Here is a 15,376-nt window from a genome sequence, read left to right as displayed (position 1 = left end):
GGAGTGCTTAGCACGCATTCAGGAGGCAATAGCCCAATACGCCGTTAGGTAAGTACTGTACGTATGTACGTAGCCAATACTAGCTCCTCTGTTGCTTGCATGCCATGCAAAGATCAACTCCGAATGTAGTACTCATGTTCCGCTTTTTCGAGGTTGTCTTGTTTGTTCTTCTTCAGAGCAGGTCCAATAACAGACTATAAGCCAGTTGTAAACATATTTTAAGAACATAAATTAGAAGAGAGAAAGGCAGCGGGCTACAGATTTATAGCCAGCTGTAGCACGAACTCTAAGAGACAGTGTGTGTATGATAGGTGGGACCAGGTATTAATAGTGTACTTCCTTCGTTTCATAATATAAGTCATTCTAACATTTCTCACATTTATATGGAAATTAGTGAATCTAGATATATAGATGTGGGAAATGCTAGAATGACTTACATTATGAAACGGAGGGAGTAGTATGTAACTATTGTATGAATGAGCTATTAGATTGGCTATAAATGAATTGGAGCTAGTAGTTGACTATACTATTGAACTTGCTCTCATGTGGTAGTACTGTAGTAGCTAGTAACTGATCACCGATTAAATTCCTATTAAGTACTCCCTTCATATTTTAATATATGATATCGTTGACTTTTTAACCAACGTTTGACCACTCGTCTTATTCAAAAATTTTATGCAAATATAAAAATACTTATGTCATGCTTAAAGAACATTTGATGATAAATCAAGTCACAATAAAATAAATTATAATTACATAAATTTTTTGAATAAGACGAAAAGTTAAACGTTTGTCAAAAAAATTAACAGCGTCATATATTAAAATACGGAGGAAGTATCAAGGACTCCTCTTTCGATCAGAGACAAATGGTCATGGTTTTGATATATGTCGCTGTCACCAGTTAACCACTTGCAATTGCAAAGCGAGCTAGCAGGTGGGGGAAGTGTGGCTAATTGACAATAAATCACGAAAAAAAATTAACAAGTGACGATCCCTTGATGGTCAAGCTAGCCTCGCACAGGCCGGGCTATGCATACATGTCTCACTGATCGATATGGGTATGGTGTGCATGCGAATGGGAGGAAGAAAAATCTATGCGATGGGGCTTGAAACCAAATCTCCAGTCCCAAGGCCTCATCTTATATTCTCGCCACCTAGTATAAAAAATCATGGTACTTTGTTTAAACTATTATAAAACTACAAAATTTAAAACCATGTATCACAAAACTAAAATGTTATCATATAATTATATATTTAAGACCAAATATCGTATAACTAAAATTTTATCATTAGCACCACTGTTATATTGAATGTTATATTTCCTGGTTAAATTTACACTAGATCTTTAGTTCCGTAATTTGTTTTTACTAAATACTCTCTCCGTTTCACAATGTAAGTCATTCTAGTATTTTATATATATATATATATATATATATATATATATATATATATATATATATATATATATATATATATATATATATATATATATAAAGATTCATTAACATTAATATGAATATAGGAAATGATAAAATGACTTATATTGTGAAACGGAGGGAGTATGTTGTTTTAATTTGTGTTGAATCTATAGTTTCATAACAAATTTGATACTAAATCTATATTTTTATGGTACATCAATTTTAATACGTAATTTTTACCATAGTTTCTTCAAAGTAGATGTTGTTTTATAAATCGTGGGAAGCGGAAGCGCATGCAGCGGCCGCTTGCCGTTGTTATGAACGGATACGATACGTGTACCACTTTGTGTGTGTATAAATTGATAGCAGCGTGCCTCTCTTCTTCTTCACTGTGGTCACCTGCAGTTTGCCCCACAGCCATTCCAAGCACATATTCCCTGCACCCTGCTAGCTACCTTGAGTTGCAATTCATCCTTTTGGCAGTAAAGTTCTTAGTAATATTACCCAGTTGCTACGTAGCAGCTCGCTGAAGAACAAAGGAACCAATCCCACCTATCTGAATCCACACATAAACAGTAGATTCTTGTTCTCGCTTGGATAGCTACAGCCTACCTCTGCAGGCGCTATGATGAGGCTGAAAGTGACGATACTGGTGGTAGCATTTGTTCTCAGCGCCGGCGTGCATATCTCGGCGGCGGCGGCGGCCGCCGGCCAGAGGGAGGAGGTGCACCTGGTGCCGGCGGTGTACGTGTTCGGCGACTCGACGGTGGACGTCGGGAACAACCAGTACCTGCCGGGGAACTCGCCGCTGCAGCTCCCCTACGGCATCGACTTCCCGCACTCGAGGCCCACCGGAAGGTTCAGCAATGGCTACAACGTCGCCGACTTCATCGGTCCGTGCATATTTCGCCTCAAATTGTTTGGAGCAATGTAAAATTTCTGCTAATAATGGAACTCACGATGTGTGTGCATGGATGAACAATTGGTTCAGCGAAACTGGTGGGATTCAAGAGGAGCCCGCCGGCTTACCTGTCGCTGACGCCGCAGACGAGCCGTCAGCTCATGCGAGGCTACCGCGGCGCCAATTACGCTTCTGGAGGATCCGGCATTCTCGATACCACTGTAAGGACATGCTTGGATACAGCAAGAAAATTTCATCTTCTTGTAGAAACTGTGCAAGGAATTTACTACTGGTAGCCTTTTCTTGTACTCAATAATTGGTTAATATAGTATTTGAGTGAGTGTAGTAGTTGAATGAATGCGACCGATCTTGGTACATGTGTGTCTGATTATCTTCGTGTACTCGTCGATCGATCAGGGGACAACCGTCGTCACGCTGACAAAGCAAATCGTGTACTTCGCGGCCACCAAGTCAAAGATGATGTCGAACGGCGGCGGCGATGGCAACAGCTCGTCGGCGTCGGCGTCGGCGATCGACGATCTGCTGTCCAAGTCTCTCTTCCTCATCAGCGACGGCGGCAACGACCTGTTCGCGTTCCTGAGGCAGAGCAACCGGACGGCGAGCCAGGTGCCGTCCTTCTACGCCGACCTGCTGTCCAACTACACGCGGCACGTCCAGGCGCTGTACAGCCTGGGCGCCAGGCGGTTCGGCATCATCGACGTGCCGCCCATCGGGTGCGTGCCGTCGGTGCGGGTCACCTCGCAGGCGGGCGCCACCAGGTGCGTCGACGCCGCCAACGACCTCGCCAGGGGGTTCAACTCCGGGCTCAGGTCGGCGATGGCCAGGCTCGCCGGCTCCGGTGCTCTCCCGGGGATGAGGTACTCCGTCGGCAGCTCGTACAACGTGGTGTCCTACCTCACGGCGAACCCGGCCGCCGCGGGGTTCAAGGTGGTGAACAGCGCGTGCTGCGGCGGCGGCCGGCTCAACGCGCAGGTCGGGTGCGGGGCGCCCAACTCCACCTACTGCGGCAACCGCAACGGGTACCTGTTCTGGGACGGGGTGCACGGGACGCAGGCCACCTCCAGGAAGGGCGCCGCCGCCATCTACTCCGCGCCGCCGCAGATGGGCTTCGCCTCGCCCATTAACTTCAAGCAGCTTGTTTCTTCTTGATGCAGATTACGCTAATTCATCTTGATATATATCGTAGCAATACTATACACGTACTCGTACTATTGATGATGCATGCCGGCAGCTAAAGTTAGCTATAAGAGGAAAAGAAATATTTGCACTCTTGATTCTTTTTAGAACGAGAGTGATAGAGATACAATAGACGAATCACATCATTTTAGAGGCATGTAAAAGTTGCAAACTAAGGCCAAATGGCCTGCAAATAAACTCTTGAATAAACTATCAGGTTGCGAAGTGAGTATAGCTCAACTAGTTGAGTTTTTTGTGGTGTACTGTAATACTGTTCACCTAGATTTTAAGTCTTATACTTAACATATGTGCTCGCATTTACGATTAATTATTCTTTTAGTTGTAGTCGACGTACCACTAAAATATCTTTGGTGACCTCGTCAATTTTAAGATACGCTAGCTGAGGTGCTCGTTGAGATAGTGTATGTGTGTGCGCCTTTGTAAGGGCTCGTGAACTGCAGGCTTGTGGCCCGTTATAGTTCTGGGCCTGTTGATTCGGCCCATATAGTTTAAGCCCATTTTGGGCCTGCTTGGAACTCGGAGCGAGAGCGAGCAAATTGGAGAATCACATGAAGGCGTATTTCTGCGTTACGCTTTGTTCTTTCGTGGGCGGGGGGGCAAAAACGCAACGCCAAAACAACCCCGCGGGCCGCGGCGCGAACTCTCCGGTAGCCTCTCGAGCGAGCCGACACGAGCTTCGAAATCGCAAACCCAGCCACGCCTCCGCCGCCGGCATGGCCATGCTTCTCCGCCGCCGCCTCCCGCTGGCCCGCCTCCTCCGGCCGCTGCAGGCCGAGGCGGCGGCTTCCACTACCTCCTCACCGCCGCCTCTCCAGAACCGTCCCGCCGCCGCGTCGCCTTCCCACGCGCTGGGATCACGTTTAGGGTTTTTGAATGGGGTACCAGGTGCCCCGGGGGCGCGTGAGGCTTCGGCGTTCACTACGGCCGGCTTCCTCGCCGCCGGCGCGGCCGCCGCTCTCGCGTCTCTGCCGGTGGCCTACGCCGATGCCAATGAGGTGGTGTTTATTTTTCCTGTTTGAAATTTTAGTGGCGGCATTTTGGAGGTGAGATTTTGCACGGGCTGAGTTTGATTTTGTGTTACAGGGCGTTGTAGACTCGGCTGTAAGCTCTGATGCGGCTGTGAAACCTGTGAACCCTGATGCGGCTGTGAGCTCTGATGTGGCGGTGGGGGAGGATCTGGCCCATAAGGAGAGGAAGAGGATAATAGAGCTCATTCAGAGCCGAGGGATGCCACACGGGTCATACCCGCAATTTGATGTGGCAGTGAAGGGCCAAAAGGTTGTCCTCCTCTCCCAAACATTTAGGCCATATCACTGTTGCTTGTTAGTGCTGGAAAATATCTTTTTTTTTTCAGCGGTTTTATAAATCTGAGTTAATTTTACACTTTATATCAAATTGGGCCACTAGGCTTTAGAGTTGGTTTGGAACTTTGTGTGATTGGAGCAATTGATTCAGTGATTAATGATATATGGATTTGGGATGTATTGTCGTGACTACTGAAGTAGACACACTAAAATTTGAGTTAGTTAAGTCTGAGTATCAGTGCAAGGATAATGTGATGTATGATTTTTTTTTTAAAAAAAATTGTAATTGTGCGTGGTTGCTTCTAGATCACAACAATGAAGGTTGTGGATTTGACATGCCTATTCTGATTACAGTTCTGGCAGTTGCATAGCTTATCTCTCTGCCATTGGCAAAGCATCTACAACAATGTGTAATCTTCAGTCGCTCATTTGATAATTATTGTTAATTTTCTCTGACTCAACTTGTTTCTTTTTCTGATAGGTGGTCGTTAAATTTAATGTACCATCAACTTGTAGCTTATCAGACCTTATTGTTGATCTCGTAACACATATCGGACTTGAGGCAGAACAAGGTGGTGGCGGCTCTGAGATGCTACTGCGTGCTTGGAACAGGTTAGCAAAAGAAACTGGCTGTTATTCACTTCACCATAACCATTATCTGGTGATCTTGTCCTATTCATCGCAACCACAAACAGTACTGTTTCAGCTTTGATCTGTATTGTGTACGTTTTCTTGTGGCCATCTTTGTTATGTATGTATGTTCATTCTCTGCTTCTAGGCTGCACAAATTAGATCTCTGGCCCATGATTTCTATCTGTCTAGATGTAACTTAGTTGTAGCTATAAGTAGTAATGTTTCTTTATCCATGTCTTTATGGATTCCTCTAATTTCAAAGCCTTAACCCTGCAGCCCCCGCTCCCACTTTCCTAGTTATTCCTATCATCAGTGTTTCTGATACAATCTCCCTGCAAATAGCATAATGATCTTTATCCACGTCATAGATCCAATGTCTGCCAAGTTCCTAATATTTATTATGTTTTAATCAAGTGCGTCTGTTCCAGTGTAGCTGCACGTCAGATAACGTTGAACCCTCACAAGAAGACAACGAGCAATGGAGATGACAATGAAGATGATCTTTGTGTCTTGATATTTGAACCACTTGTGGGATCTCAATATTCTGTCAGTTCCTATGTATCCTTTATTAAGATATTGAAAGCAATATGTACTGCCCATTTATCATCATGTTAAGATTAAATGCAATTCCTTAACATTATGTGTATTTTCAGGAAGTTGAATTCATCAAGCGTGGTGGATTTAGTTTGAGAGAGCTTGAAGCTTTGACAAGTGTTTTGAAATTAGTGGGCCAGAAAGATGTTAAGCAATCATCAGGGAAGGGCAATAAGTCATACACAACAAGAAAAGGAAATGGTCAGAGATCCAAGCATGTACCATCTATGGAAAAAACTATATCTGATTTAGAGGGTATGGGAGTTCGGGTCTATGGATTTGATGAGACCTCAAGTATTCCAATGGATGGTAGTGGTACTGTTATGTGGGAGAACATTGCTGGATATGAACCTCAGAAAAGGTTTGTTTACTACAACTCTATTTTGTTTTTCTCATTTGTAAGTTTTGAGATGCTTTGTGTGTTCAAAGCACAATAAACATTTTTCATATCCGTAACTTTCACCACTCAAAGAAGCAAATAATTTGCATTAGATTAAAATTAGTATCGTGGATATATTATCTACGTAATTATGTGTGTGATTGTCTAAGCATAGGGGATAAACATTTCCCTGCACATATATTTTTTCCTTCATGGTTATTTGGCATTTCCTTGACATTTGACACATCACGAGTCCTGTTTGCTGCTCGTCAAAGCTTCCTATTGGGCAATTCCTTCTATGTGTTCCTTCTGAAAGTATAGTTTTTAAACTTGGTGCATGTTTCTTTTTCCATTTATAGGGAGATAGAGGACACTATCCTCTTGGCTTTACAGAGCCCTGAAGTGTACGATGAAATTGCCCGTGCTACACGATGCAAATTTGAGACAAACCGACCTCGAGCTGTTTTGTTTGAAGGCCCACCAGGTGAGTAACCTGAATGGTGCTTTGCGTTGATTGGAGTTTCTGTACCAAGAAACCACTGCCATTGCCTTTGCGTTATCTTGTTTCATGATGTTCATAGCTTGGTAACAGTAGTAGATAGCTTGGTGACACCATTGAAAGTAAATATATGAGATACCCTTTTATGCACTGCTAGTATGGTTGCTTCCATTTCAAGCTGTATTTGCATACTTAACAGTTACTTTGGTCTCATTGTTTCAGGCACTGGTAAGACTTCTTCTGCTCGAGTTATTGCCAAGCAAGCTGTAAGTGATATCTTATTGAGATTGCCCCAAAGTAATTCTGTGTTATAAAAAAAGTGATACTAAGTACTCTCACGTTTTGTAAACTTCTTGATTTTACAAACATGCTATTCCTTTCTTGCAACTTTTAAGCTGAATTGTAGTTGTATTAAGCTGGTTGATTGCCTTTTTCTTATGACAGGGAGTTCCGCTGTTATATGTGCCACTGGAAATCATAATGTCAAAATATTATGGTGAAAGCGAGCGCCTTTTGGGATCTGTTTTTTCACTTGCCAATGACCTTCCTGATGGAGGTATAATTTTTCTAGATGAGGTATGTTTCATCTTTATAGTATACAGGTATCAAGGGCACTTCAACTGTTGTAAAAATGTACAGGAAATATACTGCCTAGCATACTGGAACTGTCAGGATATACCATTGTTCTTTTCTGCTGAAAGGAGTTACTAGTTTGATTTTTGTTGCACTGCTGGTTTCTAACTGATATGTACCACCTTCCAATATGATACTGAAGATCTAGTTTCACCTGAAAAACAACTAAACTAAATGTCATTCATAATATATTCCCGAGCAACACTTTTTAGAACATAATTCTAACGGAGATATATTGTGGATTTGTAGGGTACAAAAACTGTATCACATGCATAGCATGTTTTTCTTCATTTTTATTGGGCAGTTTATAGTATAGGGGCATAGTGAATTTTGTTTGTTGGTTATACTAAGGTATTAATGCAACATCTTGCTATTTGAACGTCCATGTTACAGGTAGACTCTTTTGCTAGCGCTCGAGATAGTGAAATGCATGAAGCTACACGAAGGATATTATCAGTAATTTTGCGGCAGGTAGGGTTTGTGTTTGTTTCCATTTAAACTGGATACTGGTAATCTCTGATGTAAATATGTTTGTTGAGTTTGTCTATACTTCTAACTGTCATTTTTTTTCACTGTCCATCAGTGTTTATTGCAAACTTGGTAATACTGTTTAAACCTGTGTAAAACATAGGAGTTTTAACTCCAATTAAATAAGGGATGGATAAAATTTCACTGGGCTGCAGAAATTATGTATTGTAGCTAAACTATTGTGCAGGATTTTTTCATGTTTTTTTCCTGCGGTTATTTACTATTGCTTTCTTTATTCTGAAAGTCCATTACTGTTCTATTGCTTTCTTGAAGTACTGTAATATGATATAGGCATATAAACCATGTCAGCATTATCACGGAATCTTGAAACCACTAAGTTTTGCGAGAAATCTTTGTATGCAGTCTCTTAGGTGTCACCATCATGCTTATGGCAATTGATGTCCTAGAATATATTTTTTACTGACACTAAATAAATTGTCTCTATGAAGATTGATGGGTTTGAGCAGGATAGACGTGTTGTGGTTATTGCTGCAACAAATAGAAAGGAAGACCTTGATCCTGCCCTCATCAGGTATAGTTTAATCATTCACCTTTTGTTCCTCTTAGCAGCCCAGTTAATTTTTCAGATGTGTGCATGTTTTTGTTTTCTATTGTCATTCTCTTTTTGTTCCTATTACAAGTCCTTGTTAAATTTTCACATGGAGAGTTTGTACATGTTCCCTTGCAAGAATTCATTTCCCAGAGAAGCATATGATATTATCCTTTGTATGGGTTTCTGAAGTAAATATCATCTTTTTTTAATTTATCCCCTTTTTGTGTTGTTAATTTGCAGCCGTTTTGATTCAATCATTTGTTTTGACTTACCGGATCAGCAAACCCGCGCAGAAATATCTGCCCAGTATGCAAAACATTTGACTAAATCTGAATTGTTTCAATTTTCATTGGCCACTGAAGAGTAAGTCCTTTCTGAACCTTCTAGCTCATGGTCTGCATATTTATTTTACCTGTTCATGTCTAGCTGATTGGGCACTTCAAATTTTGATGTTGCATTGGAGTCCTATAGATACTTATCTACCCAGTGTCTTGTAAAGCTTGTTATTTTGGTTTAGTATATTTATGTTTTGTTAAATATATATAAAAGTCATGCTGTGTGATGCAGTCCAGGTTTAAAAATATGTCCTGGAAACGACCACTATCAGGATTCAGCTAGTAGTTCCTGGCAGTTTTGGGCTAGGGTGAATTACCCTACTCTGTTAGTTGAACTTGACGCACATTTGTTTAGAAACCAATTATCTTTCATTAAACATCCAAGTTTCCTCTGGATTGTATTACTAAGATGGTGAAATGCGTTCCATAATCCATTGAAAGATCAGTACTTTCAAGAAGTTCAAAGAAGTATAACGATATTTGTGTCTCTAATACAAATGTAAACACCTCTTCAAAGCTTGACTTCAGTAAGCTGCTTGAAGGAGCTCGCTACCGTTGGATATATTGGGTACACATGGTTGAAAGATCAGTACTTATAAGAAATTCAAAGAATTATAATTATATCTGTGCCTCTGATACACGTCTTCAAAGCCTGTCTTCAGTAAGCTATTTGGCCCTTTTATTCAGAACTGATTTATTGAATTCAAATGAGGTGCTTCATTTTGTAGAGTAGGCTGCATGTGTTCATATGTTCCTTGCTTCTCTATTATTTCACCATTAATCACTGAGTGTTCAGTGCTCGTACCTTTTTAGTCATGGATTCATGTGCGTGTATACTATGGATCATACCAGAAAACATATATAGGCATTTGTGACCATGACTCAGCTAGGTTACATGTGCTCAGTGCTGACCATCACTATACTACTGTAATATCTGGGAACATCATTGGTGATCCGCGTGGCTAGAAATGTGTTCTGTTCTGAAATCTGAACTACAGATAGACTGCCCTGGGCACATGCAGTTCATTTGTCTTGCTAATTATGGATATTGGATGCAGGATGTCAGGAAGAGATATCAGGGATATTTGCCAGCAAGCAGAAAGACATTGGGCATCAAAGGTATGTTATAGTGGTCGAAGCTTATTACCCCCCTTCCCCATGATCAGTGGCTCAGTCGATTTTTCATCTTCTTCTACAGTTGATAAGGGGACAAGTACCAAAAAATGATAAGGGGGAGCCGAGTCTTCCTCCAGTCGAAGAGTATGTTGCATGTTCTGAACAACGCAGAAGATCTTTGCCGAATAGAACAAGTAAGGAATCAAGACTCCCTGCTTTGAAGTTAGCTTGAGGAATGTACTTATCTTTACAGTTCCACACCATATGTTAAATGATGTGTATATAGATTTTAGGCATCTCTTCTCGTGACGCATGCCGGCGCATGAAAATTGCGTTTACCCAAATTTTGATTGTCCTATCACAGCACGACAAAACGTATAATTCTAGAGATGAAGTAACAGTGGGTAATGCATTTTGCAATGTTTGCTGGCCGCCTTGGGTCGCGGTCCTCGAGGATAGGTGATCCGGACCAACAACTCTGGAACTGTCGAGATATCTGCTAGGAAATACTCCTATTTTCCTGAGAAAGCGTAGAAGTTGTGTACGTCAATGCATTAAGAGACAATAAAACAACACAATGTTCTTACAAAGAAATGTACATTGCCTTGGAACTTGTGTACCTATATGCAAGCATGCAGTATTGCCAAATACAATGGTCATAACAGAGAATGGAATTTGAAATCGAATAATGCTAATGCTGGCAAATTTCATAAGTAGAGAACCAGGGCGCATCGCCTTGCACATCATTCGCCCACTGGGCTGCCAGGTCCCGACCAGGCGACCATCGACGCCATACGTGATTACGTGATGCATCCTGCTCATGCCGATGAGTCGCAAGGTCGAGAGTTCTGCAATCCCGAACCACCGGCGGCGCGTCTGCACATTGGGCCAGGATTGCCCATCAAGCCCTCTCACCACAAACAATTAAGCCCGAGAAGGAGATTCCCACGAGCGAGTTGGTCCAGAAAAGGGATTACGCACAGCAGCGCATCCACCCACCATACGAACAACGATTACTACTGGAGACTTCTGAGTTCTGACCAGCGTTACACGTGCATTTGCCATTGGAGAAGGTCCGGACCCCAAAAGATACTTGTTGGGCATGAGTATATTTGGAGGTTGTTTTTATTCTGGGTATGAGACAAAACCATATATGTTCAGTGCATTCGATGATCCGACGCCAAGAGAGAAGACACAGCAAGCGGCAGCATCCCGCGCTGGTCACCGCTTCAACAAAGAAAGCTATTGCCTACCTATCACTCACTGACCATCCATTAGGTGACCGACATTCGACTGGAATGAATGAACGATCCATCGCTCGATTCTGTTGCATGTGCATCCACGACTGCATTCTGCTCCTGAGTCCCGACATCCACTGGTTTCCATTCGAAACGCCTTTGTCTACTCATGTACTGTGCAGGACTACAATTTTCCAGGCAAATATAGTTGATGAGCCAATGCTCTAAAGTATGAGTTATGATCGCCAATTTGCGGATGTTGCCTTTGCGATTATACGTTGTGAGTGTAACAACCATCGAACAGACCGACACTAAACAAAGCAGGGGTCGATCACAATCGCCGCAGTGGACATGGCAGTTACAGAAACGCAATTATATGCTGCCTGAACTGATGGACGGAACATAATCAAATCATCTCTATCACGCGCAGTAATCCGCGAAAGCGACCGCACACTGTAGGCTGTAGCATGCACGAGCTAGCCGCCTAGCCGGCCATCCCACGCGAGACGCTGCAAGCAAAACAGCCACAAACCATCTCAAAAGAAGGCGAGGAAACCCAATGCTGCGCAACAAACCGTCCAGCGAACAGCGGGGCAGATCACGAGAAAACGTCTCGGCTCGCCGGCCATGCTCCACCCGCGCAACTTGGCGAGGAAAATACCCGTGCGCGCGTGAGGCCCGAGCCAGCTCTGCGCGCGCGACGCGGGGATCGGAGCCGTGGAGATTGGAGAAGAAGTGCGTGGCTTGGCTGCGTACGTCCGCCGTGGGTGTGGGCGCGGCTGCGTTTTCGTCCAGTAGCCGGCACGTCCCGGTCGACGCGACGCGATGGCTCCAGAGATCGAGCGCGGAGCGCCGTGGACGCGACACCTCACACTTTCTCTCGCACGAATCGATCCCTCGAGCCGGTGGCGCCCACGGGATGGACTGGGTGCCGTCGTGCGGAGTGCGGAGTGTGGCGTGCCATCCATCAGCCCGGCCATTCCATCCTGATGCTTGGCAAATCTGTACCCGTGTCTCGTCCCTCTCCCTCCTCCTGCAGATCTTCTCCGCTGCTGTCTATCTACGGGTAGGCGTGCCCAGGCTATGCGGCCGAGGACGTTGGAACGGTCACGAGGACTCACGAGTCGTAATCATTGCACCGAGGCTTCAATTTATCATGTTCTTTTGTCAAGGTGTGAGTTTGAAGCACATCGATTGAACTATGCCAGGAATAGAGCAAAGCGATACTACAGAAACACATTTAATACGAATTTAACAATGTAAGCGGACAGAACGCAATGTTTGGCTGTTGTCAGATGACGAACATGCAGTAGTAGTACGAGCTTAATTTGTAAATGACGTGCTCCTAAAATAATCTGAATCTTGAAAACCTGGATGCCAGTGTTTAGTCACACAATGCAGACAGGAAAAATATGAAACTACCGGTAAAATAGTCTCTGCTGTAAGTTAGTGATGTTACTTGATATCAAAATGAAATTAGCTAAGCGGTCTTTTTACTTGCAGGAAAACCTTCTGGTGTACTGGTAGTAAAAAGGTAGTACCATATTGAGTGGATAACAAGCAAAGTTTGCACGTTTACTCAGCATTAAGGCACACAGGTAACCCGTCCCCTTAAACAGATCAAGTAAAGCTCCCTGAGGCCTGAAGAAACAATGACTTTTCAGCCTTTTTGGTAGGAAGGGTTTTGTCTTTTTTCTCATTAGCAATAGAAGGTCAGATTAACTCTACCGTCAAAGCCCTTAAACTCCCGTACATAATGTTAGGTGGGGAACACGCACCAACCCTACTAACATAATTCAGAAGGACTGCACTCTCAGTTAATTAATCGTTCCATCGTGCGCACACCTGGAAAGTGAGACAGTGTTACTGGGAGGTATATAGTGAATCAATCTCAACTAATCGTAAGGACACCCACAATGATTATTTATAGGCTCTCTACAAGAGATCCATGTCAGCATATTTTTCTATTTGGAAGGTATTAAATAAAAAGAGAGAGCAAAACTATCTACTAACTTAGAGATAGTCTATAGAGAAAAACGAGGCAATGCATGAGAGAGCTATAGATACCAATGTAGACATACTATTAAGGTGGTTTACTATTAATCGAGTCTATTGCTGAGATGTATATGTTTTATAGAGAGCACCTTACTTTACCATTGCGGGCGCTCTAAGAACTGTATTAGTGTCCGATGATTGAACGGACTTTATTGTTTTTTTTTTGAACGACTCGCACGAGACGGTGCGAAGTTCTATTGATAGAGCAGGAAAAAATTATAAGATTACGACCCTGGAAGGTCGTAACCAGGAAAAGGAAAAAAATATACCACCACCCGCATATCGACAGCGCCAACACACAACCGGGAGAAGGCTAGCACCGGACCGGCCGCCGCTAAGCGTGACCGACCGCCGCTAGACCAACAAAGGAACACAGACAAGATCGCCCTCTAAGGGATGCCAAAAACGACGTCTTCAAGAAGAGAAGCGACGGAAAAAAACCGTCGCCGCCGTCCGTCGGGGCTCAAAGAAGCCGAGACTAGGCTTTCACCCGGCAACCGCCCTTGAGGGGTGAGGCAGCACGACAACGCCCTCAGGCATCGTTGTCGGCCTAGCCAAGGCCGGACTAGGTTTTCACCCGCCGGTCACCACCTGTGAATCCTCGGCTGACGCACCGATGCTCCACCACCTCTCCAGCTCTGCCGACATGCGGGACCCCTGCACTGGCGTCCTCCGCCGGCCAGTCTTCGTGCGTCGAAGACCGCGCCACACCCACCAGCAGCTCCTCCTCGCACAGAGGTCGTCTCTTCCACCGCCGGCCGCGCCTCTCGCGTCAAGCCGGCCTCCTCCACCGGATGCGCCTCTCGCGCCAATCCGGCCTCCCTCCACCGGACGCGCCTCTCGCGCCAATCCGGCCTCCCTCCACCGGACGCGCCTCTCGCGCCAAGCCGGCCTCCATCTCCGCCGCTCGCGCCTCTCGCGCCGAGCCGGCCTCCGCTGTCATCGGCTGCGCCACTCTGCGCCAAGCCGGTCTCCGACCCCTCCTCCAAACGATGCCGCGCCGGCCCGATGTAGCCGTTTGCCACGCCCTCAACTAGCCGTCCGAGGCCGCCATGCCTCCGGCGACCGTGGTCACCGCAACCGCAGCCACTGCTGCCGAACGCACCACCGCGCCTCCTCACACCGTGCCACAGCAGCCACTGACGCCGCCGCTGCGACGAGCTCCGAGGCCTCTGCCTCCACACTGACGGGCGTTGCCGCTGGTGCCTTAGGCCACAGCCGCGGCTGCCACTGGCACCGCCGCCGTTGCCCATCACCAGCCGCGCCGCCGGTCGCCGCCGTCCGCGAGCCTCGCTCCGCCGACGCCGCCGTGCAGCCGCCATCGCTCGGACCGCTGACACCAGGGTCGGCAGCGCTGCAGCCGTCGCTCGCCCCCGGCGGCGCGAGCACCGCCGCCCGCGCGCATCTCGCCGTCGCAACGGCCGCCGCCGGCTGCCGTGCGAGTCGTCGTCGTCGCGTCGCCGCCCTTGACGCGTCGCCGTGCCGCGGCCTCCTCCGCCACCAGCGCCCACTCCGGCCGGATCCGGCCAGGGGATGGCCAGATCCGGCGAAGGTGATGCCGGATCCGCCGTCTCCTCGCCGGGATCTGCCGTCGCCGTCGCTCCCTAACCGCCGCCTTTCCCACGCTGAGAGGGGTCGCCGCCATGAAGGAGACCCCGCCGCTGCCATCATGGCTCGCTCGCCGGCTTCGGCGGCGGCGAGGTGGGGGAGGGGGGAGAGGAAAGGCGGCGGCGCTGCTAGGGTTTCGCCCCCCGTGTCGCCAGCGCGTGGGCGACGCGGGGGGAGGGGGGGAATGGACTTTATTGTTTGTCACAGAGGAGAGGATCAGATGCTTAATCTCAACACACTCGTTTTAGTTCAGTTTCTTTTCTAAACCAACAGTACGGCTCTAGTTTTTGTCAGTAGAACATGGCCTTATGGGGGTGACGACTAACAATGCGAGTACTTTTGGTGCAGTTTTGCATTGAGATAT

General features: G+C 45.8%; 2 protein-coding genes across 7 annotated transcripts; both read left to right on the top strand.

The window, feature by feature from the left end:
- Positions 1–1,806: 1,806 nt before the first annotated feature.
- On the top strand, positions 1,807–3,745 carry LOC4330677 (GDSL esterase/lipase At1g71250). Its single transcript, XM_015768346.3, has 3 exons — positions 1,807–2,311; positions 2,410–2,540; positions 2,737–3,745. Exons 1-3 carry the CDS (start codon positions 2,044–2,046, stop codon positions 3,487–3,489), a joined length of 1,152 nt encoding a protein of 383 aa, XP_015623832.1. The 5' UTR covers positions 1,807–2,043; the 3' UTR covers positions 3,490–3,745.
- Positions 3,746–4,183: 438 nt separating this feature from the next.
- LOC4330676 (uncharacterized) lies at positions 4,184–10,705 on the top strand. Of its 6 annotated transcripts, XR_010739473.1 has the most exons (15): positions 4,184–4,532; positions 4,621–4,815; positions 5,323–5,453; positions 5,903–6,032; positions 6,128–6,429; positions 6,807–6,931; positions 7,169–7,212; positions 7,391–7,522; positions 7,973–8,050; positions 8,557–8,639; positions 8,901–9,023; positions 9,513–9,656; positions 10,054–10,114; positions 10,194–10,305; positions 10,476–10,542. XR_010739473.1 is itself a non-coding variant. In XM_066307715.1 (14 exons), exons 1-14 carry the CDS (start codon positions 4,251–4,253, stop codon positions 10,490–10,492), a joined length of 1,803 nt encoding a protein of 600 aa, XP_066163812.1. In that variant the 5' UTR covers positions 4,184–4,250; the 3' UTR covers positions 10,493–10,705. The 6 variants fall into 6 exon arrangements, 5 of the variants coding, with proteins under 5 accessions (XP_066163812.1, XP_015627565.1, XP_015627564.1 ...); XM_066307715.1 differs by lacking the exon at positions 9,513–9,656 and having other exon boundaries at positions 5,903–6,020; positions 10,476–10,705; XM_015772079.3 differs by lacking the exon at positions 9,513–9,656 and having other exon boundaries at positions 10,476–10,705.
- Positions 10,706–15,376: the final 4,671 nt, after the last annotated feature.

The sequence above is a fragment of the Oryza sativa genome, chromosome 2 (genome assembly GCF_034140825.1).
Source record: "Oryza sativa Japonica Group chromosome 2, ASM3414082v1".
Taxonomy (NCBI): Eukaryota; Viridiplantae; Streptophyta; class Magnoliopsida; order Poales; family Poaceae; genus Oryza; species Oryza sativa.
The sequence above is the reverse complement of the archived record's forward strand: the minus strand, read 5'-3'. Positions and strand labels throughout refer to the sequence as shown.